General features: G+C 40.6%; 2 protein-coding genes across 5 annotated transcripts in view; one reads left to right on the top strand and one right to left on the bottom strand.

Annotated features, from left to right (window-relative positions):
* The window catches only part of ADAM10 (ADAM metallopeptidase domain 10), a 52,257-nt gene extending 44,267 nt beyond the window's left edge, over positions 1-7,990 (bottom strand). The window contains exon 1 of the mRNA XM_054837099.1: positions 7,691-7,990. Within this exon, the coding sequence (XP_054693074.1) occupies positions 7,691-7,745 (55 nt within the window). The 5' untranslated portion in view covers positions 7,746-7,990. The remainder of the gene's footprint in view (positions 1-7,690) is intronic.
* Positions 7,991-9,393: 1,403 nt separating this feature from the next.
* The window catches only part of MINDY2 (MINDY lysine 48 deubiquitinase 2), a 39,477-nt gene continuing 22,414 nt past the window's right edge, over positions 9,394-26,456 (top strand). For all 4 annotated transcript variants that reach the window (XR_008578641.1, XR_008578640.1, XM_054837101.1 and 1 more), the window contains exons 1-5: positions 9,394-10,545; positions 18,868-18,925; positions 20,623-20,687; positions 24,878-25,036; positions 25,930-26,032. Coding sequence is in view for 2 of the 4 variants with exons in the window: in XM_054837101.1 (XP_054693076.1) it covers positions 9,871-10,545; positions 18,868-18,925; positions 20,623-20,687; positions 24,878-25,036; positions 25,930-26,032 (1,060 nt within the window). In the remaining 2 variants the exon portion in view is untranslated. The remainder of the gene's footprint in view (positions 10,546-18,867; positions 18,926-20,622; positions 20,688-24,877; positions 25,037-25,929; positions 26,033-26,456) is intronic.

Below are 26,456 nucleotides of genomic sequence, written 5' to 3'. Positions count from 1 at the left end.
GACTCTTCATCCTGGGCTGCAAATACAGTTCAATAACAAAACTTCATTCTAAATTCCCCTTGCTCTTAGTCTCGAAATACATGTCCATTCTCATCCAGCTTTCCAGAAGCCTCTTAGGTGTCTTAAACATTTACAAAATGTGTGATTTAATCAAGTCTACATGAATTTTCATCCACATAGGACACAGGATGAAGCCAAAGTTTCAGCAAGCAGCATGAGCAATTTTGAGGGTGAAGGATGTTTTCCCTGGCTGATGTTTCTCTAATCACTTCCAACATAATCGCATAAAATGAAGCAGAAACACCTCCTATGGCCCAAGAACTTCTATAAACCAAACAAGATTAGCCCGAGTCCACATGTTATATTAAATTGATGCACAAGATACATTAGCCTGACTACAAGTATGTGCTTTCCAATTCCAGGTATATGACCCAAAAGAGTCAACATTAAAGAAAGCAAGTGTCAAAATTAACTGACATAAGCTAAAACTTAGCTAAAGTTTTAATTTTAAAATTAACCTAAATCTAGAATATGATACTAATAACTCACTTTATAAAAACTTTATTAAAACTAAGAAGCTAGTACACTGCAGAATGTGTAAACTATGCTCCATAATCCCAAGACTAACAATTTAAGTCATCTTCAACTTTTCTGTGGTAGGAGGCTTCTAATAATGCATTCCTTAAACTGTTATAGGCCATTCTTTTCCTCAGTATTGCAAGGTAATCTTTGAACAGCTTCAGACACCTAGAAAAAAGTTTTAAAGCATGACAACTTACTGAAGACCCAATAATACTTTGCACCTGATCCAAGTCTCATGACCACATGGAAAACTGATAGACTGCACTCAACTGAGTCACAAAGAACAGTTTTTAAGTCCTAACTATTGCGACAAGACACAAAAAGACTACTGACATTAAAAAGCCTTTTAACTGATCTGTCTGCTAAGCAAAAGCAGAGAGGGTTTTAAGTAAATCCACTTTTTCTTAACCAAAATGTATACAATTTGTGTGATCACATAGGGAAACAATGCTATTTCTTTTCCCTTTCTTCAAAACTTAAAGAACTCCTTATGTTTTAAGTACTCTCATAGTGAACACTTAACACACTCTTGCTGCTCTTCTGTTCCTAAACCAAAGCAGATGCGTATCACCTAGAGTAAGTATATGCTATTTCATAGCTTTTCTAAAAAGGGACTTCAGACACTATTGAAATCAAGGCTTCAAAATTATGTTTACTTTCACTTCCACAAGCATGCATAGTGTTCACATTGCATAGTGTTCACATTGCATAGTGTTCACAGTCTGTAACTGATACGCAATCTCCTTCTAATAAAACCTGCTGCCTATCAAAAGTGATGATCTTCTTCACAAAGGTAGCTTAATAAGTAACTCAACCTTGGTAACACAAGAATTTACAGGATCCTGTGGCAAGAGTTTGTTAAAGTGGAAAGACGACTTTACTGAAGTACATGAGGCAGGTACTGCCAGCTCCAGTTTTCTAATTAGAAGATTCTGCATTGAAAAGGAAGAAGTCTATCAGAGAATCTGAGATTAGTGCACCCCAAGAAATCATTACAACAGCACGCACACAGATCTCAACCTCTGTGACAAACTACTGTCGTTATTTTGTTGTCATTGAAAAACTAGTTTGTTTTTTTTTAATAGGGACTGCAAAACAAAGATCTTTTCAAATGAGAATATGATCAGGAAGCCTGCAGGAAGGAACGCTGAAGCATGAGCATTAGGATATAGTTTAAGGGAGCTGCTCCACAAATTTCATGTATCATGTTGCCATCAACCAAACAGCAAAAATGGCATGATGTCTTTCCAGGCAACCTAGTGGAATAACATTACACTTCACCTGAATACTAAACAAGCGGGCAGGAATGCTTTAGGATACAGATATCAGAGTGACAAGAGTGTCAACAGCATGACTTTTGAACCTGACAGGATAGTCTTCTAAAGACTTGCTAAACTAGATGTGGCATTTCCTAGCATAAAAACCCTCCAAGAATGAAGCTTTATTCTCACGGGCTTAGAACTAAAGACAAGGAAGGTCTTTAAACAGAGTTAGAGCATTTAGACAAATGTCTCAAGGTGACAGTCCCTGTGAAAGAGTTTTTTGTATGACAGTCTACAGCTCTTCAGCATCCCTAGAGAGTCGTAAAGAAAGCATCTACAGTTGCCTTTCTGAACAAATCCCACTGGACACGTAGTGAGTCTGAGGCATACATTCTCACCTTCTAACTAAGCTTATGCAAAGGGTAAAATGTATCACTCGTGGAATTTTAGCTCTAAGCTTCCTGGCACACCTTGAGTAGCTATATATAACAATTGTTTGGTGGTCTATGCTAAATTATTTGCTGTTCAGTTCATTCATCATGGTTATGTTCCCAGAGAAGACTATCAAGACTTTCCTTTCACCCCCAGACAAAGCCTTCCCAATCTGAGCGAAGCAGTATCTGCAGCACAGGAAATGGGTTAGGGAACACTTAAGCCAATTGGATATACAGAAGTCCATGGGATCAGATGGGATGCATCCAAGGGTGCTGAGGGAGCTGGCTGATGCCATTTTGAGGCTTTCTATCATCTTTTTGAAAGGTCATGGTGATGAAGGGGGGTTCCTGACAACTGGATGACAAATATTATCCCTATCTTCAAGGAGGGGAACCAGGAGATCTACAGGCTTGTCAGACTAACCGCAGTATCTGGGAAGATTATGGAGGAAATCCTCATAGAAGGTAGCTTCATGCACAGAAAGAAGACTGGTAATAAACAGTACTGCAAGTTTACCAATGTCAACATAAACATCTATTAGTCATGTTAAAAGATGACAACATTTAACTTCCCATAAGAGGATAAATCAAGTATGCACTGTTCTAAAGGGTGAAGATTATACTACACCACTGAGATTAAGACTTGCATGACACAGGCAAATAGTTCAAATACAACTCAAGTTTGTTAGTGGAGAAAAAAAAGCACAGAATACACTTGATAGACTATCAGAAAAAGTTCAGCAGCCAGTCTAACTTACTGGACCACTCTTTACTGCAAGTGTCATCATTGATTTACAGATTTGAAATGCCAGCATATGATAAATATCTTTAAGAGAATTATTATTATGATGATTTTAATTTAGACAAAGAAAGTTGTACTTCTTCAAACTGTTTTCAATGCAGAGTTTCTCTTAAAATTGCTCCCTTTACATGGGACATCAAAGAGTGTACACAGTATTTAGATTTAGCACTTCTGTGCTTAAGTATATTGAAAGCAGTAATCCTACCATATACCTCCCAACTTGAATTTCACTGAAGAATTTACTCAGGCTGCAGTTTCATAACTGCCAGCAGAAGGGCAGGTCCCACTGCCCTTTTTCATCTGCTCCATTTCTATTCTTCCCTTGTGCTGGCACTAAAACCGATTCAGCTGAAAAATATACTTTCTCTTCCGGTCAAGTTAGTTTTTGGTGAAAGAAAAACGTGTAAACAAAAAAGTCAAGTCAGGATAATTTGCCTTCACTGAAAACCTCGCATTTAGGGCTCAGTTAGACAATACAGCACCACCAGTGTAAGCACTACACAGATGTACTCTTCCACCACACTTTGTGCAAGTCTCAGCTCTTCCTCCCCACTGGTTTTGGGTCTGCACAATAAACCAATGGAAGTTACATGTCTGGCACAAAGTGATTACTTTCCTGTGTTTAAATTAGCAAGTTGAAATGGCTCCTCGTGAAGAAGCAGTGAAGGATGAGAGGTGGGAACGTATGGCCAGGGCAGGACCACCAGACAGCAGCAACTTATTACAGTGGCTCTGCCATATTGCATAACTGAACCTTTAGATCCTTTTAAAAGCAAAAATAAACTGCAATCTTAGGCTCTTGGGCAATGGTATTTCACAGTTGCTAACCACCTGATTTTATTTACTTTTAATTGCCATGGGCATTTCTGAAATAACCATCTGACAGCTGCCTTTACCAGACACTGTCTCATCCAGCCATATAAAACTCGTAACGTTTTTATTTTAAACCCCAGATAAATGCTGGAGGCTGAGTCCCATGCTAATGAAGGCTCGTATTCTTCTCAATTTATAGCAAGGATGCAAACTAAATCACTCAGACGCTAATAGCTCCTAAATGCCTTCCCACAACTCCCCCATGTGTCCAGAAAAAAACAGTTTCTCCCATGCTCACTGGGAAATAGGTGAGCATGGGAACACCACAATATCCAGCAGCACAAGACACCAAGATACAACTTGGAAGTCCTTAGCAACATAGAAGAGTGTGCTGTACCAGTGAAAACAAACAATTTATCATAGATTTGCAATAATATTCAGTATCTGATCAGCCTAGCCAAAGCATGATCACTCTTGTTAAATACAAGCTTTTTGGGGAACTCATTCATCCTCTTTTCCATATTTTCTATTCCCCTTTCCCTCTCTTTTTTTAAATGACGCTCCGGTAGCTGGAAAGGTTCTACCAGTTATTTCAATTCCTCAAAGAACATCACTATGTATAGATAATTAAGTACTGTTTAATATACCTGCATGTATCTTCATCATATGCAACAAAGCATGCTACTAAAAGCTGCAAATAATATTGCCCAAACTAAGTACCACTTTATACATGTCAAAATTATTAGCAGCACCAGCCAGTGAATAGATCCCTTAAGTCAAGCAATTCCAAGGGTATTGGGGAAAATGCCGAGATTCACCTTTTTTTTTTAATGAAAAAAGAATTCTTAAAATTCAAGGCACTGTACACTAGAAGCTAAGATATATGTATCTACTTGAGATAAATTCTACATTTCCCCACTTACAAAAAAAATTGGCGTGGCTTTTCCTTCTCACATTATTGAAACTGTATTCACACTGACCTACTTGACCACTTGTTTTATGAAGATCATATTTATTCAGTGGTAGCAAATAAAGAAAAACATCTAAGAGAGCCCCTAAAAGTGATCTAATACCAAAACCTGATCAAGCACATGTTTCAGGGCCTGTTAAACCAAATTGCTGATAACTTGTCTGTTTTAAGCATAAACCACACAGATGGTTATAAAACAGCACAATACAGACATTGCAGTACAAGTCATTAGTGCAGCAACACTAGTGATCGCTTTGATTGCGTTCCTTTTACATAATTAAGAATAATATAAACTACCAAAAAATAATTTTCAATCAAAACAAAGAGATTTCATTCAGGTATTAAATCACTCTAATCTTCCTCCTCAAATAAACCATCTAAGTTATGCTATACCTTAATATTTTAAAACATGGATTTTGTGATTCATACTTAACTGTGAACTAAAGTTGCAATTGGTTCTGTTAATCTATAATATATATACTTTTATATCGAAAGTATCTAAAGACTATTACAACAGCATGTACAGTATAGAGGCACAAAGCCTTGTGTAATTCTGAAAGAAGAGTTCAACAAACTCAGGTATCCTGTAAAAATATTTCAATCTTAGATCTGACATACAGAAGAACATTATTCTTTTTTAAAGTGCAGGTTAATGGAATTTTCAAAATTTTTATTATTTAATACCTATATGGCTTAAAGCTAGACAACTTTACAGATAAGTATAACTTAGCTTCAAGATCTGTGTAAAATCAATGCGCACAAGATGCACTGTACACAAATGAAACACAGGTAAAGCGTTGGGTTTTTTCAGTTGTTTCTAGTTTGCACTGCTCTCACAGTAACATTGTATAGAATCATGAACTTGCCCTTTTTCAAACAAATGCCTGCCTAGAAGGAAAGCATGCAAATGAAGAACTTTATTTTAAAGTAAATAAAAATATTTACAATACCTAAGAAACTCCAGAAAAGTGAACACAGTTGAAATAGAAAATTCTGATATTAAAAAGTTATCATAACTCTATGTTGAATTAATCTTTCATAATTACGTTGAGACTTTTACCAAAAAAGCTTCATAAGATATTCTGGAGATGTGTATCATTTCTAGATTCTATCCAGCATTATTAAGCTTTCTTTAAAGATTTACCCATAGCGCTAAACACTGAAACACACCTGCTTCTGTCACCTGCCAGTGAGGTGTGCTTCCTAGTGCCAAAGACATTGAAGGTGCCCACTCTTCTCTCAAAGAAAAAAATTAACATGAATTTATAAAATAAAATACACTTCATGAACTTGCTTCTATATATCCAGAGAACTGTACTTTACATGCTTACTGTGATTTTAAGGCATATTTGCCTGCCTAGAATTAAATGGTGGAAACAACCCTCACAACTGGTTAATGAATCACTTTGAATTAATTCTGTGCCAGCACAGTTCAGAAAACAAAGAGGCCTTGAAAAGCATGCCAATAATTAAGTCTGAAATATCTTGATAGTTTACAAGAATTTGAAGGAAAAGTCAAAGTCTTTTGTCCATGCCACTCCTAATCGTACAAATAACGGGATGACTTCTGACCATGCAGATCAGTTTGCTTTTTATCTCACAGCTTAGCCACAAGTACAGCCTAATGAAGTTTTCACATACTTTGATGTTACTTTTTGAGAACACGAAAAAGACCAGGATTTAGGGATAGATTCTTTGTTAATAAACCTACGTATTGATGTACACAGATACAGAGCCCAGCTAAGCAGCAGAGGTGCCAAACAAAACGGAGTCCTTAGCAGCTGCTCCACCCATCCTTCCCCAGAACACCCTCCCAACTCCACTTTTTCTAGTGTCTTGTAAAAATTTGAAACTATTCTCCTACCGTGACTTGACCAATTAAACATTACCAGACTCAGTCAAGAAACTACCCTAACAGTTTCCTAATGCTGAAAACCAACTCATAACGGGAGCCGTTATAAAAAGTTCCACGTCCCCCATAAACATAAGCATGTTTTTCTCTGGCCTGCAAGAGAGCAGAGACCCTCCTCGAAGCTACGGTCACGCTTCAGGAAAAACCCGGGCTCGTCTTATTTCCTCAAGCTGAACTTTCTGTCTACCCGTGCTTCCTGGTTTCGGGGACAGGGAAGCGGCCGTGGGGAAGGCGAGGTTTGGGGCGCGGCCCGCTCCGCGGGCACCGGGACACCTGTGCGGCAGCCGCGCCGCCCCCGCGCACTCAGCGCGCAGCTTCCCGGCCCACCCTGGAGCGGCCGGCGGGGCCTGCCGCCGCCTCTCCCCACACACCAGCTTCCCCGGAGCCGCCGCGTTGCCCGTGCCCCGCCGCCGCCTGGCCCCGTCCGCGGGCGAGGTACGGGGCGGTGGAATGTAACCGGAAAGCGGCTACTAGGACCGTGAAGAAAGTCCCGAGGGAGACTGAAGCGGAACCGAGAGCAGGGAACCGCGCAGGGGAAGGCACAGCCGAGCGCGGCGGGGGAGAGGGGCCGAAGGAGAAAGGAGGGGAGAACAGCTGACTCGGTCCTCGGCGGGGGGAAAAGTCCCGGGAACGGCGTGGGGGCGCCGGGCCGGCCCCAGGCGGCGGGGGAAGAGGGCCCGGGCAGAACGGTGCGGACCGTGCCCGGGAGCGGGCGACGGAGAAGAGATCCCCAGCCAGCAGCCCAGCCGCGGCCTGCCGCCGGGGCGCTGAGGCGCAGCGCCCCGGGGAACGGGGCCCGCCGCCCCCAACCTCGAGGCGCACAGCCGCGAAGGGAGAGGGAGGAAGGCTGGCAGCCCCGAGCCAGGGCCGCAGGCCAGGGCCCCCCGCGGCCAAACGGGCCCGGCCGCTCCTCACCTCCGGCGCCCGCCGCACAGGAGCACAGCAGGATTATCGTCCCCGCCAGATCCATCTTCACCGGGCCCAGGCCCCGCCACCGCCTACCCACAGCACATCCGCCCCAGTCGGCGCCGGGATGGGGAGGGGCGAGCTCCGCGCCTCCCTCCGCTTTGTCCCCCGCCGCTCCGGAGGACTCTTGCCGCCCACAGACGGGCTGAGGATCAGCACCCCCCGCCCAGCAGCGCTCTGATCCCTGCACTTCCTCCACCCGTCCGCCCCCGCAACGCTACCAGAACGCACGAGCCGCCCCGCCCCACCTCCCTGCGCTGCGCGCAAGGGGGCGGGGCCCGACGCAAGGAGTTCACCGCCCGCTGGGCAGGACGACAGGGCCGATGCTCGCAGGCTGCCGTCCCGGAGCTTCCCGGCTACTGCCGCTGGGCACGGCCGGGAAATCGCGTTTCTTCGGCGGCAAATCAGGGCAGTGCCCCGGCCTCCGGGACCGGGGTTTTTCCTGGGGCTGGCGGCTTCCCGGCTGAGGCTGCGCCTGCCACCGCCCTGGGGCTGCCCGCGGGGCGGGGCACCGACCGTCTGCGGCCTCCCGGACCTTCGAAGGGCTCCGGTATTTGCGTGGGTGAGGAGGCTCTACGTCCTCAGAGGCAAAGGACGGGCTGGTGCATAAACTTCATTCGCACTTGAGCGAGCTTCCCTCCCGCTCCTTTGAGCCCTTGTGTCAATAGCCTCAGCGCCATTTACCATAATGAAGTCTTACAAAAGTGTAAGCACATCATCTGCTTTCCTTTCTCAGATACGCATTTTTCCTTGCAGAAACTAATTTACTTACTTTCCGAGTTTTATTTTAGGTCACCTATTTCTCTTGATGCTCCACGGGTCGTGAAGCATTGCAGGGATTCATTTCGAGACTGTCTTGAACAACCTTCACGATTCAAGTGTAAAGGAAAATCCTCCAATGAAGATAAAAATGTGAGCCATTCAGACAAAATGTTTCACTTCTTGTTTGTCAATGTGCTAATTCCTACATTGAGCCATGCTAACTTAAATATTTATTTTTTATATTAGGGTTTGTGACAAGCTTCTCAATTTACTATTACCCCACTTCTACTTGTGCTTTTCAATTATTGTTGCCCTTTCAGAATAAAAAAATCTTCCCCCGCTGAAACTATTACAGCTGAGAAAAGTAAACACCTACATAGAAAGCGCAAGGATGATGAATGTACCTCAGGTAAGGGTGCTAAAGCTGATGCAATTGTTTACAAAGAGCTCACCTAAGAGAGCTGCTGAGAACAGAAAAGAGAAGATAAATTCTTATCTTTCCAAAACTGTATTTAAAATTTATGATTAAAAGCTGCAAGTTTCTATAGGGAGAGAAGGAAATAGGTTCAGTAGGGTGAAGTCTACGTAATACAGCTGCATCGGGTCTTAAATTGTCTATTACGCTCACCACATCACATTTTTACAACGCAGATACTTAGCAAACTACAATAAAAGCACTGAAAACCTTCAGGAAAGCCGAACTCCTCGTAACACCGGCTATCGCTTCCCCGGCTGCTTTTTACCTCAGCGCCGGCGGGCAACTTAGGCTGCGGGGCGCTGCCCACCGCCCTTCCCGCGCAGGCGCGGCCCCGCCCCTGCCGGCTTCCTGCAAAACAGGCGGGGCAGCACCGGGGCCTTTACGCTCTGTCTCCTGTTCGTGGTAACTTCGAGCCCCGGGGTGAGGGGAGGTGTCCTGCTGGGGAGCGGGCGCCCCCGGTCCCTGCACTGCTTCAGAGAGGCGCCCTGAGGTGGCCGCCGGGCCGGGATGTAGGCGGGATGTAGGCGCGACCCTGCCCTGCCCCGTGGCTGCTACGCCTGGTGCCGCCCCTTCCGGGTTCGCGCCGAGGTTCGCGCGCTCCCCGCGCCCCTCACGCGGCCCGGGGGCGCGCGGACTCCCCACCTTCTTCCCCCCCCCCCCCCGCGGGCGCCGCCGTGTCCGGACTCCCGCCCCGCCAGCGGGTTCCCCCGCCCCGCCGGCCCCGCCCTGGGCCCCGCCGTGACCCGCGGCTGCTTCCCCCTCCCGCCCACACGTCCCTGGCGGGGCGGAGCTGTTGCTGCTGTTATGGCGTCTTGGGCGCTGTTAGCGAAGGATCAGCCACTGCGGTGCCAATAGAAAGCGAAGGAGCCAGGCGGCCGGCGGGCCGGGCATGGAAAGCCTGGTGCAGCCCCCGCCGCCTCCGGGCTCGCTGAAGAGGGGCGGCGGGGGCGCTGCCAGCCAGCTCCTTCTGGAAGAGGTGGCGGCAGGCGAGGGCGGCTGCAGGGACGGGCCCGCGGCGGCTGAGGAGGGCGGCGGGCGGCGCAGCTCTTCCCCTCAGCCGGCCCCCGCTCAGGACACGGCCCCTCAGACGGCGTCTCCCTCATGGGTCGCGGAGGGCAGTCCGCCGGCGGCAGACGGCGTGGGGCTGGCGGTGCCGGAGAGCCCCGGAGCGGCGCCTACCTCGGAGAGCGGTCCCGCGGGGGCCGGCTCCGGGAGCAGCGGGGCTCCCAGCCTACCGGGGGAGGAGTCCCGGAGCCTGGACTCGCTGGAGTCCTTCTCCAACCTGCACTCCTGCTGCCCGAGCAGCTCCGAGCTCAACAGCGACGCCGAGGAGGCGGTGGTGGCGGGGGCTGCCTCGGGGGGCCCGGCCCCGGAGCCTGAAGGGGATAGGCCCGCGGCGGGCTCCCAGCTCCTCTCCGCCTCCAAGGAGCGCTTCCCGGGTCAGTCGGTCTATCATATCAAGTGGGTCCGCTGGAAGGAGGAGAACACGCCCGTCATCACCCAGAACGAGAACGGACCCTGCCCGTTGCTGGCCATCATGAACGTGCTGCTCCTGGCTTGGAAGGTACCGTGCGGGCGGGCGCGCCGGGGCGCCTGTCGCCGCCATGGCGGGTGCGCGTCGGGCGGGCGGTGCCGCTTGGGCAGCGCCGTGACCTGGAAACGCCGGCCTCGTCGGGGCTAACGAGGCGTTTCGTGTGGTGCTGAAAGCGCTCAGGGGGCACCTGTGCCAAAACTACGCTAACGCACCGCTGGAAGTTTGTGCTGATTAAGACGCAGACTTATTTCTGCTGCTAAGCGCATATCTCGAATAGAGAACTTGGAAGATAAATAATGGCTTGCAGTCTACTGCCAGTATGCTACTTAGATGCTACTGTCATATATAGACTTTGTTGTCACCTTAAAATAGAAATAAAAATCTAGATGATGCTTTAATAAACTGAGCAATATATGGTTTGCAGATGTGTGCAGGTTTCTAGTAAGTAAACATTACTATTTATAGCACTGAAAATGTAGGTGGTATTTTGGGAAAATAGGTTTGTTTTGTACAAAGAAATGTAGATGGAATTCTACAAAATACAAATTTGTACAAGTAACTGCCTGAATAATAAGGATACATTGGTACAGTTACGCAGCGTAGATCGTATTTAAATTAATGAGTAAGGTTGTGGTCGAGCACAGCTTTGAGACCTGGAAGTTCTTGTGTTTTAATAGTTGTCATGGATACCGACTTCCTGTAGTTTTAAAATAATTATTTTCAACTTAAGCAATTAAAATGTAAAGCATAATATAATTATTAACATTTATATGTGAAAAGAATATCTATTTGAGAAGAGCTATGAGGCTCTGTGCATTGCAAAACAAGGAGGAGGGAGTACTTCTCAAGAAATGCTGGCAATTCAACCCCAGAAGATTAGTGAGCTGATAAAAAGGAATCATGAAAAGGGAAGCTTTATGGGAATAGTTGTAGTATCAAGGGAAAGAAATTTGGTATGGGAGAAGTATTGTTCAAAGGTGTAACAGGTGACATAGGAAAAGGTCAAAATGGAAATAATATTATAAGAATAAATTTGTTTAGAGGAAGGTAACTTTCCAGAAGATTAATGGGTTTTGAGTTAGATTTTCTGTACGTTTTCCTGAGCAGAATAGCTCATACACGCGGAGGAGAGCTGTGGGTACAGTGATGTAGATTTTTGGCCATTGGTGATAGCAACATGGGGAAGTTGTGTGTGACTTTAAGGTATTGTTGTATGTAGGTTCTGCAGTCCTCAGGAGGGTGTGAAGGTTGTCTTAGATTTCAGTATTTGATACTTGCTTTCTGTGCTCCCTCTTTAACATCTAGGGGTGAACGGAGGGCCTTTGAGAACTTAATTGTTCCTTATCATTCAGAGTGGTGGTGTTTAAAGAAAAAAAAAAAGGCAGGTTACAGGATTTTCCTTTTTAACCTTTTGTTGAATGAAAGCATCTAAATGGGACAGCACTGTTCTTGTTGTTTTCATTTAAGTTTTTGAAGGTTTTGTTCCTTAGCATTCTTCCTTTGCCTCCTTAAATATATGAGTGCTTTCTTCTGCTGTTCTCCATCCAGAATAGTAACTGACATTCTGCTTTGATCAAATATTACATAGTGAGAATTAAGGTGAAGTCCAATTTTATAAATAGGTGAAAATCAAAATGCCTCTTGGGAGTGCCCTGCCATTTCTTATTGCTAGGATTACAGGAAGGGTTTTCTGTAATTCTGTTTATATAAAGCCTCAGCAGAAATCACGTGAGCTGCAGACAGGCAGCTAAATTGGTGAAACTGCCATTATGTGACTTATTATTTATATGCTTGAGGGTTTTCCTGATAGTTGGTTGTATATTGCCTCTGCTTATAAATGATTTTCCTAATTAGTGCCTCTCCAAATTAGCCTTTCTTTTCCCCACTTTATTGTCAAGAACCATGTTGGCGTTGTTTGGAGTGGCAAGCTTATTGGCAGCTCATCTGTACATCGCTGACAGTGGCTAGCTACATACCAAGGCTGAGGATGGACACGCACATTCTTCTCACTTCTGAACCAAAATGAACACTAGATTGGGTCGGGTAATTGTAGGTTGGGAACAAGGAAGCAGACCAAGAGATGAAAACAGGTGAAAGCAGAGCGAGAATACCATAGTATTTGTTAGGTGAAAAGAAGCTGTGTGGTGGGGAAAAAATGAAGTAAGAAGGAGATGAGGAGGGGAAATAAAATTACAGCAGAGAATAAGAAGGTAGACAGTTAAGCTTTGGGCTCTCTTCCCTGTGTCAGCGACCAACTTTCTCAGAACTCTATCTTGAGAAGGTTTGGTCATCTTGTAGGTAGATATGGCCTCAAGTAACTTCAAATAATACATGCAACTGCTCAAGTTGAGAAACAATAGTTAGAATATTAGTTTTCAAGTTTTCATGGACGCTTCCCTTTGTGTGGCCAATTCCATGTTTCCATTATTCCAGAATGAGAGTGATAACCTTGAGATCCAATACTGTGTATCAGCTGTGCTTGTGCAGTAGTAAAAGTTGAATTCACATAATTGTTTGTGACAAGTGACACATAATCAATTTGCTTAGAAGGAAAATCTTCATTTACTACTTGGTAATAAGTGGGAATCCTTCTGAGGGTCTGTAGGCCATCATCACAGAAACACTTATACCTAAAAACTCAGATTAATGTTTGGATACATTGAGGAGAACTCACCTTTTCTGGTATTTCAGCTCCTCAAAATACAAGCTTCTTACCCCCACACTAGAGTATTGTTTTAAATACACTAACAGTTCTGTGATCTTCTGTTTGTGTGTCCCAGTTGCCCTCATTCAAAACAGTTTTTCTGAAATAGCCCTCACTGAGTAAGGAGAGTCTAGAGGTAGTTTGTTAATTTGCTTAAAGGATTGCAATAACAGGGAGACTTAAGATGTATTGTACCTTAGATAAGTGTGCCATATATTCAAAAAATGTCTTCCTAGTGGTTATGAAGATCTTGTTCATTAACAGAGCAAGATTCTTCTCTGTTCCTAGTCATTATTCAGTTTTTATTATGCCTTTTGGAGGTATTTTTGATATTGGTGTTAAGATCTTTATTTAGGGATACAGGTGTAAAGACTACTTAAAAATAATTGATTATTTGAGAGTGCTGCATCTGTATGTTCTTATCTGTGAGATGCTGGTTTGGCAACGCTTGAGTATTTTGAAATTCTGCAATAGTGGCATCTATTGGGACTACTCAAATTATTTTTTGATAGTACAAACTTTTGGAACTAAACTTGCAATAAAACTGCTACCTCTCTTTTATCCACTGCTTTCAAAGGAGTCTGGATGTACAACTTAGAGGTGACAGAGTGCAGAAGCCATACTTAAAAATGTTACAATTGTGAAGTCATCGCTTCTCTTTTGAAGTGTTTTTGCAGACTACCTGTATAAGCTTAACTTGCAGTTTAGCCTTTAGGAGATAGAAGACCATTGCTGTAACGCTTCTGTAAGCGGAACTCCTCGGCTCTAAGTAAAAAGAAAAAAAAAAAAAGCAGAATAATACCAACTTGAAAAAAAAACTGTTGTGCAAAACAGTGTGGTAACTGTTTAGGCTTCTGTGATAGAAATGAAAGCAGAAGCAGAGTATTGAAACAAACATTTTAAAAAGTACGTATGACAGTGGGTTGTCTCTAGTGATGTAGAGTAGCGTAGGACTCTGTCTTTCAGCTTGTTTAAACCTGAAGGCTGCTCAGATTTTCCTCAGACCTGTGGCTCGCTATGTAGTTAAGCTTAGCAATGCAAACTTTGCTTTTCTAAGTACTTTTTGTGATCTGTTAGGTGTAATCCACGCACCGCTTTCTGATAACTTCTGGCATTGCATTGAATGGTAATTGGGGGGGGGGGGGGGTAGCTGTTTTCAGGATGTACTCCATGGCAATCATCAGATGCTAAAAGGGTGCCTTGTAATTCTGCTCTGTGTTTCTTAGGTAGGATGTGATGTCAGTAGTTGAAGAACTCTGTGAACCTTAACGCATTGCACAGAAAGTGTATATCTGAAATGTCCAGGGAACAGAGAAACAAATTGTTTTGGAACATAAAATAAGCCTAAGGGAAAATATAATGTAATACAAATAATATTAATACTGTCTTGAAAAGTGAGTGCACGTGGAATATCTTGTCCTTACAGCTTTTTATGTAGGAGAATAATCTTAGTAGTGCATTTGGCAGTGTTCTTAAAGGTTTTTTTCTATTACAGTCCTTTCAACAAACGGACTGTTTTGGGAGCTGTGTTCCCTACATACATAGTTCTACTAAAATTTCAGTAACTTTTAGAACTGTATGAATTACCTATTTAGGTGATTGTAACAATTATGTAAGTAAATATTTATAACTGTTTATGCTTAGATGTATCCAAACTGAGGTGCAGAGAAGAGGTAGAATAAAAAATTTCTCATTAGAAATGTTTAGGTTGTCATAGAAATAGCCTGTTTTTCAGAGGAGCCGAGTACAGTATGCTCCTGCTGATACCCATTTGATTTGTCAGAGTCTGCAGTGGTAGTGCCCGGTCTGAGGTCTGGCATTGGCCCTTTACACGTGATCTGCTTTTTCTTGTTACTGAGCCGAACCTCCTTATGGCCAGAATCTGCACAGATTGCTCAGATGAACTTGCTCAGCCTCCAAAGGTGAGTTGCTGGTGAACTTCTGGTGAATGCTCAGCAGAGGCCTTGGCAGCCTTCCTCCCTGCATCTGTGGGATGAGTTGAACTTCCAAATCTGCAGGCCTGTAGCTGTGTGTTTTCCAGAACAGGAAGCCTGTTCTGAGGGACTGAAGGAAACCTGGTTGAAGGGGGAGATGTTAGGTTATCGGGTGACAGCATGTACTGTCAGGCTACTGTGTGATAAGCTTATGAAGCTGTTCCCGCAAGGCAAGAGGTACATATTTGCAGGCAGTATTAATTGTTCTTTGTCAAGGCAGGTTGAAGCTACCCTTACCTCTTCCAGAACACTGAATTCAAGGGAGTTGCATGTTTTAGATAAAGATGTTCTGAGACTATAAATAATAAGCCAGTAGAAATTTGCATGGCCCCTTTTCATGGTTGCTGCTTCTGTGCAGGACTATATCACTTTATTTTTTTTTAAGCCCTTCTGAAAGTTGTGCTAGACAAACTGTTCAATATGAAAATTTGTTTATCATTCTTTTAATTACAAAGGTGGCTCAACTGTACCTCACATTGTAGTTTAGTGAGAAAGATTTAGTTTCTCACCTCTGAGAATGGGAGGGAAAACAGAATGAAAAGTAGCTACAGTCAGGAAGAGAGATCAGTGAGAAAGACTGGGACACTGCAATAGAAGGCTACAGGAAATGGGTGGGAGTTGAAGTGTGTTTTTCCTAAAATGTAAAATTAATGTAAAAGCTAGCAACTAAGCATTGAAATCTATCGAGAAAATTTGTCCCTCAAAATAATAGGTTATGGACAACAACAACTTTCACTACTATTGCTTATGTTGTTTTCTTTTGTTGATTTGTGTGGAGAATGATTGTGGTTCTGTGTGATTTTTCTCTCCCTCTCAAGTTCTAAGGTGTTTTTCTTTCCCGTTTCCTCTTTGCTGTAGCTTAAGCACTCACAATAATGCTCCAAACAGTTATGAAGTGTCGTGTTCTCTCTCTGTCCTTGTCAGCTCTTTTCAGAAGTACTTAGTGTTGGAACCCCATTAACCCACTTCAAAGATGTGATCAAGGTCCCACAAAACATGCCAGCCCTAAAATTATGATGTGAAGTAATCCATTAACTTTGTTTAGCATTTAATTAAGCAGTTAATTTTGAGATTTAGCTTGCTAAAATATCTGACTATGAGAGATTCTGCAGATATGAGTAAAACTACTTTGCTTCAGTTCTGCAGGTAAAAAAAAAAATAAATTGCTTAACATTACAGTTGTGGGGGAAAATTCAGATTGTTAACCAGTGATAGAAATAATACCTCTTCCAGTCTGAAATAGTAATATGTTTATCCCATGAGTATGTAGAGCTCAAATATAGGTAACCAATGTAATTACGCTTTACAGCTGCTGTTTGTAGTGTAGGCATACTTCTAGATTCCCAAATGTGGTGCGGAGCAGAAACCTCCAAGCAATGCTGGCTGAGCTGATATGAATGCTTTTAAATAAATGATGAAAAGAGCTAGCTTCAGTCCTGAAAGAATTATCACAGTAGTCCTGCTAATAGTTGAGGAAGCAATGCTAGTTTTCCTTCATACTATACTGGCACATCTGTACTGTTTGTAGTCCCAGAACAACTTCAGGTGCAGTGTAAGTAATTCTGTTCTGTGCTGTTACATTGATATGCCTTAGGAGCCATAATGAACCAGACCCAACTCAGGGGTGTGCACAGCTAATGTTTGTTAAGGCTTGAACGCTGTCAATTCAGAACTGGAAGTTTAAGAACCAGCTTTTTGAACCTGTAGTCCTATTAGTTACATGGCATAATATATTTATGTGAATACTCAGTATGAATATTATGGACAGGATCAAAAATTAAGAAAACATTTAGCCTATTGAGTATTAGTGAAACTTAGAGAAGTTATGGGAAGAGGTGAAGAAATTTTGCAAGTTACAATCTATTGTCAGTCATTTAAAAAATGTTTTCAAAAATTCATGTGCCTATGCATCCATGACTGATTTTTCTTGTTTAATACATATAATTTTAAGGATTTTGTATGAGTAGAACTAATCAAGCCTTCTTTCTTACAAATTTATGCTTCACTAATTTCCTGCTTTAGTAGCAATTTATACTTTCATTCCCTTCCTTCCCTAGATCCCTGACTGTACTGTCAGCTTCTTTCTATGTCCATCATCTATGGGTTGATCAATGTGTGGCAATTGCTGTGTGGCCAATTCTGACCTAAGCATGGGCATATTAACTTAGGTCTCTCTCTTCTTCCAAATTCAATGAAACTTCTTGTAAATCCATATATTTAGCACACTTGCTTTTTGTCAGATATGAGTAAAATTGGTGGTGAGATAGATTTAGTCCAATCATATCTCATTTTCTCTGGAAAGTTATTAAAATAGCTTAGTTTTCAGACTGGGAAGGAAACCCTTTCTCACATAATGTGAACAGTTGTAGTGTGTTGCTATTCTGTGTTTTTTTGGTTTGGGATGCTGCATCAATGGCTTTATATGTATTGTTCTTCCATCTCGTGGCTTTCTACTTCCTCCTTCCTCTCCACAATCAGCAAAGTAGTTGGAGCCTATTAAATCTTAAGCATGAGTTAACAATCTCACATCATGTCTTTCTATCTGTGTCAAGGACAACAGTGATCAGTGTTGAGGAACTTGATTAAAAAATTTCTAATAAAATAAATAGCAGACTTTCTAAACTTTCAGTGGTAAGATGATGAAGAGAGAGGATGAGAAGGTTAAAAACTGAAGAGAAAGCTTAAAAACCAGCCAACCTCCCTGCCCTCCTTCCCCCCCCAACCCATAGAAAAATAAAATTCATATTTATGCAGAGAAAAAATGAGCAGACTACAGTTAAAGACAAAATACTCCTATGGTATTCCTTCAGATTGCCAGAAGCACGCCTTTGTATGTGTTTCTGCTTTGGCTGTTATTGTAGGGAGATATGTCAATGGAGGTGCACAACCAAAATATTTACCTGAGATGCTAGATGGTAGAGATGAATATTGAAGAAGCTTTTGGCTCTGGCTGCCATCAGGGTGGTTGGTTTTAGGAGATGATGATGGAGGAATAGGTCAGGGGAGAGGGGAAAGGAAGCTTTGCCACCAAGTACTGTGTGTCCAGGCTCCTCTGTATGGAGTTAAACCAACTCTCTGAAACATGAGGATGGGATGAGAGGCTGGGAGGTCATTTTCTCGTACCTGCATGAGTCTTGGCTTCCCTGTCCCAGCAGCTGCTGCCACCAGATTCTCTACAGTCTCTTGCCTATATGCAGGAACTTTTGGAGGTAAGACTTAGTTAAGAGTTATAATAAAGGCAGGGAGTCAAAGACTTTGCTGAAGAAGGTGAAGTTTTCTTAACTAAGTGTCGCTACAGTTGGCAGTCTTTTCATCCTGGAGGCTTGCAGCTGAGGTAGGGCAGTGAGCAGTGTGAAGTCAAGAGGGATGTTGGTGAAATGTTTTGGTGGGAGTACGGAGCACCTACAGAGAGCTGTAAGTGAGAGAAAGTACTGTGTGCATGTGGTTTCTCTAAAAACCAAAAGCCTTTTTAAATGTCGTCTTGTAGCAATTTAGTAGAGGTCCTGGGAAGGTTCTTGGTCCCAGTATGCTAATGGTTTTATAAATCAGTGAGGCAAATGTGATCAGAAGACTTATGTCTAGAAATACCTTATTGATACTTTCTAAATTGTATTGTTTTGACATTTTAAAGAGAATATACTTTTACTTTCACAGATTAAGCTGCCACCAATGATGGAAATCATAACAGCTGAACAGCTGATGGAATACTTAGGTTAGTAATTATAATATATGCTTTTTCAATTACACTTATTAGTGAGTAGTAGTATAGGAGAACTGTTTTATTTATTTACTCTTTTATTCAGCTTTACTTGAATGCATGCTTCAAGAAGACTACTTAATGGTATTCAGTTACTCATGCTTTTCCTTAACTGCTTTTAGGAGCTTCCGGTAGTGCTTTCCTAAGTGGCTAGTCTAGTGATGCAGTTGGTATGGCTTAGTACACCAACACATTGGTAGACTTAAACTTATTAATGTCTCTTACAATGTTGTTTTGTTATAGTTGACAGAATGTACTGTCAGCTATGCCTTTAATTGTCTGCAGTAACTCTAATCATTGATAGTATGACCCAATTAAAATAACAGGAAAAATTAACTTAGTCGTAACAGTGACTGGGGTCTCATTTGCAGGCACTACTCCATTATCAGATTCAGTCTTCAGCAAAACTGCAGCTATTTCCATCTGACAAGTCTGTGACTTCAATAGCCCAGAATTATCCAGGTGTTAAAAGTGCAGTTACGATAGTACTTAGGCTGTATGTGCCACAGCTCTTTCCCTTTGTAGCCTAACAAATATAGAACGTTTGAGCTTAATAGACTAGGTTTGATTTTCCTCAAGCAGAAGAAAAAATGACGATATTGTCTTTTTTTTTTTTTTGCTTGTAAATAATGCAGCTTGGTCTTTTCAAAAGCATATTGCTGAATCTTTTAGCAGAAGAAATATGTTAATTACATAATTTCCAAAAAATAAGTCTTAAGAAATCTTGCTGCCTGTGTCTAAACATTTCTTCTAATTGTATTGATAGAATAATACTGTCTGATGTCACTGCATAATCACAGTTGGCTAAATTCTTTCTTCAAGGCATATACTGGCTTCTGGAATTGTCTTATTAAATTGAATAACACAATTACCTTCGCAAATTATTTAGGTTCCTATTCAGTCAGTAGGATTAGCAGTTGCCAAATGGTTCTTTTACAGCTAAAAAAAAAATAAATTAAAAAAAGCCCCTTAATGACTTTGAATAATTTTAACTTAAAAGATTATAAATTAGGAAACTTGTAATGATATTTTTCTTTGAGTAGAAACATTTTTTAGGAATGAAGCAAGAGTATAAATATAGAAAGCTTGAAATAAAACCTAAAAAATTTGGGAGAGGTAGTTTATGGTTACTAGGCACTAATAATACTACAAATCTTGAACCTCAGTGTATTGATTAACTGATTAACTACCTCTGTGTTGTGTTCCAGTGTGTGTCTACAAGCCTTTCAGAATTATTGGTGTATGGAAACATATGCCAAAATATTCATAGCATCAGTCAAGATAAGTGGTTGCCTTTTTAAATTGTTTTGCAATTCCATAGCTTATTGTGAACAGTTTGACCTTTTTATATTTTTAAGTTGATGCATAGAGAGAAGTAAATTTCTGAATAATTAAGAGATTGGTATGATACCCCAAGAGATTATGAAATGCTGCTTTATTAACAACATTGACCATTTGAATTTTACTATGGTTTTTATACTCATATTTTACACCATAATTGTAATTCAGGTTATAAAATGATGTGATCTTATTAATTTGATAGAAAACTTCAGTGATGGTATTTATGTTCACTCAGCCTCAGTCAGAAGTGTTCATAGAAATGTTGAAGCTTTGAGTGTGGAATAAACTTAATTTTATTTTTTCCTTTTTAGGAGACTATATTCTTGATGCAAAACCTAAAGAGATATCTGAAATTCAGCGTCTAAATTATGAGCAGGTAAGGAGCTGCTCCTAAAATACAATTGCTTATGCCTGAAGGAACTAAAACGTTTTTCCTCACCTAAAGTTTATCATCTTGTTAAAAACCAGAAACATGCAAACTATTATTTGTAGTTAGTTATTCCTCTTTTTTTTTTTTTTTCCTCTTGGGTTAATGTAGAGTATTATTTATAAATACTTCCTATTAGTGAAGAGAAAGTCAGTATCTATTAACACAAGAATTTTTTTTTTTTTCCTGAGTGTAATGAAAGAATTTTGTTCTTATTGAGGAATTATAACACAGAAGTACAGGTGGAAGCATATAACAGAGAGGTTCCTCTTTGTGCTCTGCGTGCTCTGGTCTGTGATCCCTGCTAGACTTTATCTGAGGATGTAAACTAAGCAAGACAGATCTCTGTTCTTAAGTTGTAATGCACAAAGAGGTTGATTCCATATTATTAAAGGCAATATTATTTGCCCTGACAACTATTTTTGTCATCACAGAAATCGTTGTTAAAAATAATGCTATTAGTTTAAAAAAATACTGATGTAGTATAATTATCTTGGAGCAATTTTTCAAGCTGTTTCTGTGTTCACAGCTGATTTTTTTGATTACTTACAGAAAAGTGATTTGAATTTATTACATGTGTTAGGTTTCAAGCTAGTTCTATTTATTATTAGGTTGTCTTTTCTTGCTCTCATTCAGTGTTGAAAGCCAAATTGAGTATCTTGGGATACTTGAAATTAGAATGAAGATTGAATGTGGATTCTTTTAACAATAACCAAAATTATGACTTGTATCAAATTACATGAATTATTTTTGTAATAACAAAATTAGCTATATTTTTTCTACACAAATCTGTGCTGTAGATGATTATAGCTATAATCAACTTAGAGGAGGGTGATGAAAACTATTCTTGCTTAAAGTACAACCTCTATGGCTTTCCTGTGCTCAAATAAATGACTTTACTATGTAAAAGTCACAAACCTTTTCTTTAAATATTTAACTGTACAATTTTAAAGAAACCTTGTGTTCTAGGAGTGTTCTAAATGTACTTGTAGATGCATGAATGATGTCACATGAGAGAGGAAAAACAAACTAATTAAGCAACTGAGTCTTACAAAATTATTACATTTCAGAAGCATTGGGACAAAGTCTTGGTATTAATCATAATTAATATTCTTTGCCTAAAAAAGATATTTTCTTCCTATACAAGTAATCCAAGTAAACTTTTTGGACAGCTGGATTTGTAATGCTTAATTTTAGTATAATTTTAACATCATTATAAGATATTCATTTCAGCAGTGAGTTTCTTTTTTACCATAGTTGAGGGATTTAATTAAGCATTTGAATGCAAGTTGGATTTAAAAAAAAAAGCACAAGTTCTAATGTACAAATGTAAGAACAGGTTGCCCAGGGAGGTTGTGGAGTCTCCATCCTTGGAGATATTGAAAAGCTGTCTGTACATGGTCCTGGGCAACTGGCTTTAGGTGGCTCTGCTGGAGCAGAGGGAGTGGACCGGATGACTTCCAGAGGTCCCTTCTGAGCTTAACCATTCTGTATATTTATGTCCTTAGTTATTCGCATTCATTTTTTTCGAAGCTTGTTACTTTGAAGGTGTGCAAATAGCTAAAATAGAAAAATAGAAATGATACTGTTAAAAATTGTAGTGAGAAACTTCTGCAGTTTTCTGGACAGTTTGATGTATTGCTGGTTTGTTTACATTACAAAATAAATGCAACTAATGTCTGTAGATGTATGATCTCCATTTGTGGATGGCTAGTGCTGAACTGCTATAGACTTTATATTAATTTAGCAGAGTAAGAGTATAGCATTATTTCTTCCAAAACACCTCTGATAGGTTTTTATTCTTGATGTCTGTTCCCTACTAATAAAATGCACTTAAGTAAGGTGATTTGGTTTACTTTTATAATGATAAAAATTTTTAAAAAATTAAAGTCTGAACCAGATCTGAGAATTACAAGTCTTGCTAAAGTCTAAATTTTGTGACATTGCAAAATTGTCAGAAGGATGAAGCAACATGTAGTAAAGTAGTGGGAGCTCTTGCTTTCTTGGTAGTAGAAACTTTACACAACAGTGCAGTTAAAAGGCTACAAGCAGTAAAACTCTCTCATTCATAGCAAGAATAGCTCTCTCATTCATAGCAAGCACTGTCAAGTGCACATACTGGATAATGATCATGATGGTGGTTTATAGCTATGATTGATCAAGTAGTTTATAAGCTTTTCTGTGTAAGCTTCAACTCTTCTGAGAGCTTTCCAGGTTTAAAACCACTTAGTAACAAGGAAGTATGTCTGTTTATACTTACTACTATAGGAGTTTTCAGAAGTCGCATCTTAAATGAAATTACTCAAGTAAGATCAAGTTTATTGTTATACTGGGTTTTTATTAAGAAAAAAAAGTACATTTAAACTTGCATACCAGTAAGAGAAGTAGCTTAATTCCTTTGGCTAAAATGCTGAGGTTGGTGAACGTGAAATTTTTCCTATATGCCTTAATGAAACCATGCTTTCGCATGTGTAGTATTGTGCAAAGATCTGTAGGTGAGCCTATTTTACATATATATGTCTGCTTACACAATTTTTACATACAAGTTTTGTTTTAGAATTCTCTTGCATGCTGAGATATGTCTAAAACTTCTTCCAAGATCTAGGTAACGTTCCTCTTTCCAACAGATGCAAAACTGTGCTTAGAATTGGGTCATGAAGTATTGAATGATGTAGCCACTTCACTTACAACGCTCGCTGAGTAAATGTGCTATGTTTTAATTGGTACATTCTTTACAATACCAAGTTACAAGATGCATAGACTGATTTATTAAACTGATTTCTTACAAATAGTGAGGTCTGCCTTATGTTCTAATACAGGCTTGTGTTGGTATTCTGCTCCACTTATTAATGTGTGCACTAATGTACTGCAGAAGCGAATATTCAAGTTAATGTATTGGTTATGTTATTGTTTAGTGGATCCAGTTGTCATTTTCCTGCATTTCAGCAAGTTGCTTTTAATTTGATAGAATAACTCATCACTGTGTCCCACTTACGCCTTGTTAGCCTACCTAGCTCTTTAATAGTTTTCTCATTATTCATCATTTTTAGACAGTCATCCTTAGTCTCAATTTTTTTGTCTTGCCTTATTGATTCCATTAATTGTGGTTCTTGCCATTAACTGTCCTGCCATTAAAAGAAGATCCATCGAGAGGCAATTGTCTCTAACAATCAGTGGGTTTAGTCTGTGAATCATTTCTGTCTCCATCTCCTTTCTAATCTGTATTTCTGGGTTTTGTCATGCTTTTTTTCCTCACTGTTGCAATCCTGAATTCCTCTTAAGCAGCAGAATATTGCAAAACTAAGCAAAAAACCCCAAAAACCCCACCCAAACCCCAAAACAAAAAACAACAATGAAACCCCCCCAACAAACCAACCTCAAAGAAACCCTAACACCCCCCACCCCCCAAAAAAACCCCAACAAAAACCCCAGCTACCAAACAGGCGCCTCAGTTTCCCTTAATCTTTTGCAAATACTTTCTGATAATCGTCTTTGTGGACTTTTCTCACTTGGTGGAAAATTCTTTTCCCTGCATGTCAGAAAACTTATTTGTCTGTTGGTTCAAGAGAACTGTCTCACAAAGCACTTCTTTGGGTCATCTTTGCTTTGTGTGAATGGATTTTCATCACTTTATAATTCCCCTTAGGATTCCTTTGGGATCACTATTATAATATAAGTACTACTTTCATGACTTGTTTCCACAGTAGAATCTACAGGCCATTTAAAGGTATGCACAAAATAAGATAGCCACAAACTTTTTTATGAAACGAGAAAAATCAGATTCTTTGTTGTTGTTCACCACTTTAAGTACTGAACCCCCAAATTGGAGTTGGCAAGTAGAACTGTGTAGATCTGTTTGTTTTGTTCGTTATGTGGTCGCAAGTACTTCAGCCCCTGACTCTTAGGAGTCAGATTCAGCTGACTGGAGGAAGAGTTCTTATTTTACAGATCTCTTCTGGCACAATGAGAATGAATAATGTGAATATGCACTGAAACAGTTGTTTAGCTAACTTCCCCTTTTGTAATTTTTTTTTCAAAATGTTGAATTAATGAGTACTAAATGATGAAGGGTTACAAGTGGCACCACCAAGTATACAAAGCTCTATTTGGTCATCTGCTTTTTTTCTTTCTGCTGTCAGAATATGAGTGATGCAATGGCAATTCTGCATAAGTTACAGACGGGTCTGGATGTCAATGTGAAGTTTACAGGTGTACGAGTGTTTGAATACACACCAGAATGCATAGTGTTTGATCTTCTTGATATCCCCTTGTACCATGGATGGTTAGTGGACCCTCAGGTAACTTTTTTTTTTTTCAGTAATTCAAACAGAATAGAAGTTATTCTGAGTTTTATTGGGAGGAGGGGGAGATGTTTCTGAATTTTAACTGGAGTCAATAATAATGATTATGGTAATGGACTTTTTAAATCTAGTTAGAAAAATTGCATTTTCTTTAGAGAGGAGTGAATACAGACTGTACATGTTTTTTACTGTGGTAACTTTGCAGAGACTAGGTCTATAATTAAGCTATCTTTCAAAACTTTCTATGCTGACTTCATAACTGTGTAAATTAGAATTGTTCTGAGGGAAGTAGGAAGTTGTCAGATACAGTGTCTCAGTCATTGTTTTTGAAAGCTTTTTAGAGAACACTTGGAAGGAATACAAGGTTGCTTTCCTCCTTTCTTTTATTCTGATTTACTAGTCACTGCTTTTGAGAACTGAGGATGTTAGAGCCAATTAGAGAACTGCATCTTTAACAAATAAAATTTATTTTTAACGATATTTAATAAACAGTACTATTTACTTAGGGGGGAAAATGGTGAGTTTGGCTGGAACAATCTGCTTAATTTTTTTTTTCCTTTTCATGCCTTGTTCATGAAATTTTCTATTCTCTTATACCCTTGGGCTTCTCCCCTGCCCAGCTGAGCCAACTGATGCCCCGTTCTCCTCCATCCGCTTTAGCAACAGCTTTTGATGTTAAGCGTTAACTTAAGGATTTCAAATGGGATCTGAGACTGCAAAATGTGTAACTCTGTGCTAAAACTTTTTGGCCTAGTACTTTTAGGGGAATAACTTCCTCTCTTTGAAACTCTACTTATTTTCACATGAATAATTGCCATAGGCTTACGGTTGTGTTTTGTTCTTCACGAAGGTGAGTTGTTTGTTTTGTATGCTGTTCCTTTCTGCTCCAGGTTGCTGACATAGTAAAAGCAGTTGGTAACTGCAGTTATAATCAGCTAGTGGAGAAGATCATTTCTTGTAAACAGTCGGACAACAGTGAACTGGTTAGTGAAGGTGGGTAACTTTTTTCTGTGCTTCATCAAAGTATGTACCCTGTCAAATCTTAGCTAAATATTTTGTATGTGGTCTTGGTATGTAGAGATACAAGTGTAAAGAGCTGCATTCTGTCTGCTAAACTTCATTCCCTGGGCAGGCAGACAGCACTGTGCTTGTCTTCTAAAATTCTCTAATCCAATTTCCAAACCAAGGATCAGCCTCATTCTGTTGATCTATTAAATATACTTTTTAAAATGCTGGAGAGAACTTCCTTTTCTGAAAAGGTATTATGGGCAGCATTCAGATTTCAACTTGGCTATATATTATTGCCTATAATTAGAACAGGAATTATATACTATATGATGACAAGGAAAAAATCAGTAGTATTAGAAGCAGATACAGCATTTCTGAACATGAGGGTTCTCTGCAATGCTGAGGTTTT

Source organism: Grus americana, chromosome 10 (genome assembly GCF_028858705.1).
Source record: "Grus americana isolate bGruAme1 chromosome 10, bGruAme1.mat, whole genome shotgun sequence".
Taxonomy (NCBI): Eukaryota; Metazoa; Chordata; class Aves; order Gruiformes; family Gruidae; genus Grus; species Grus americana.
Note: the sequence above shows the minus strand (reverse complement) of the source record. Positions and strands in the feature narration are given on the sequence as shown.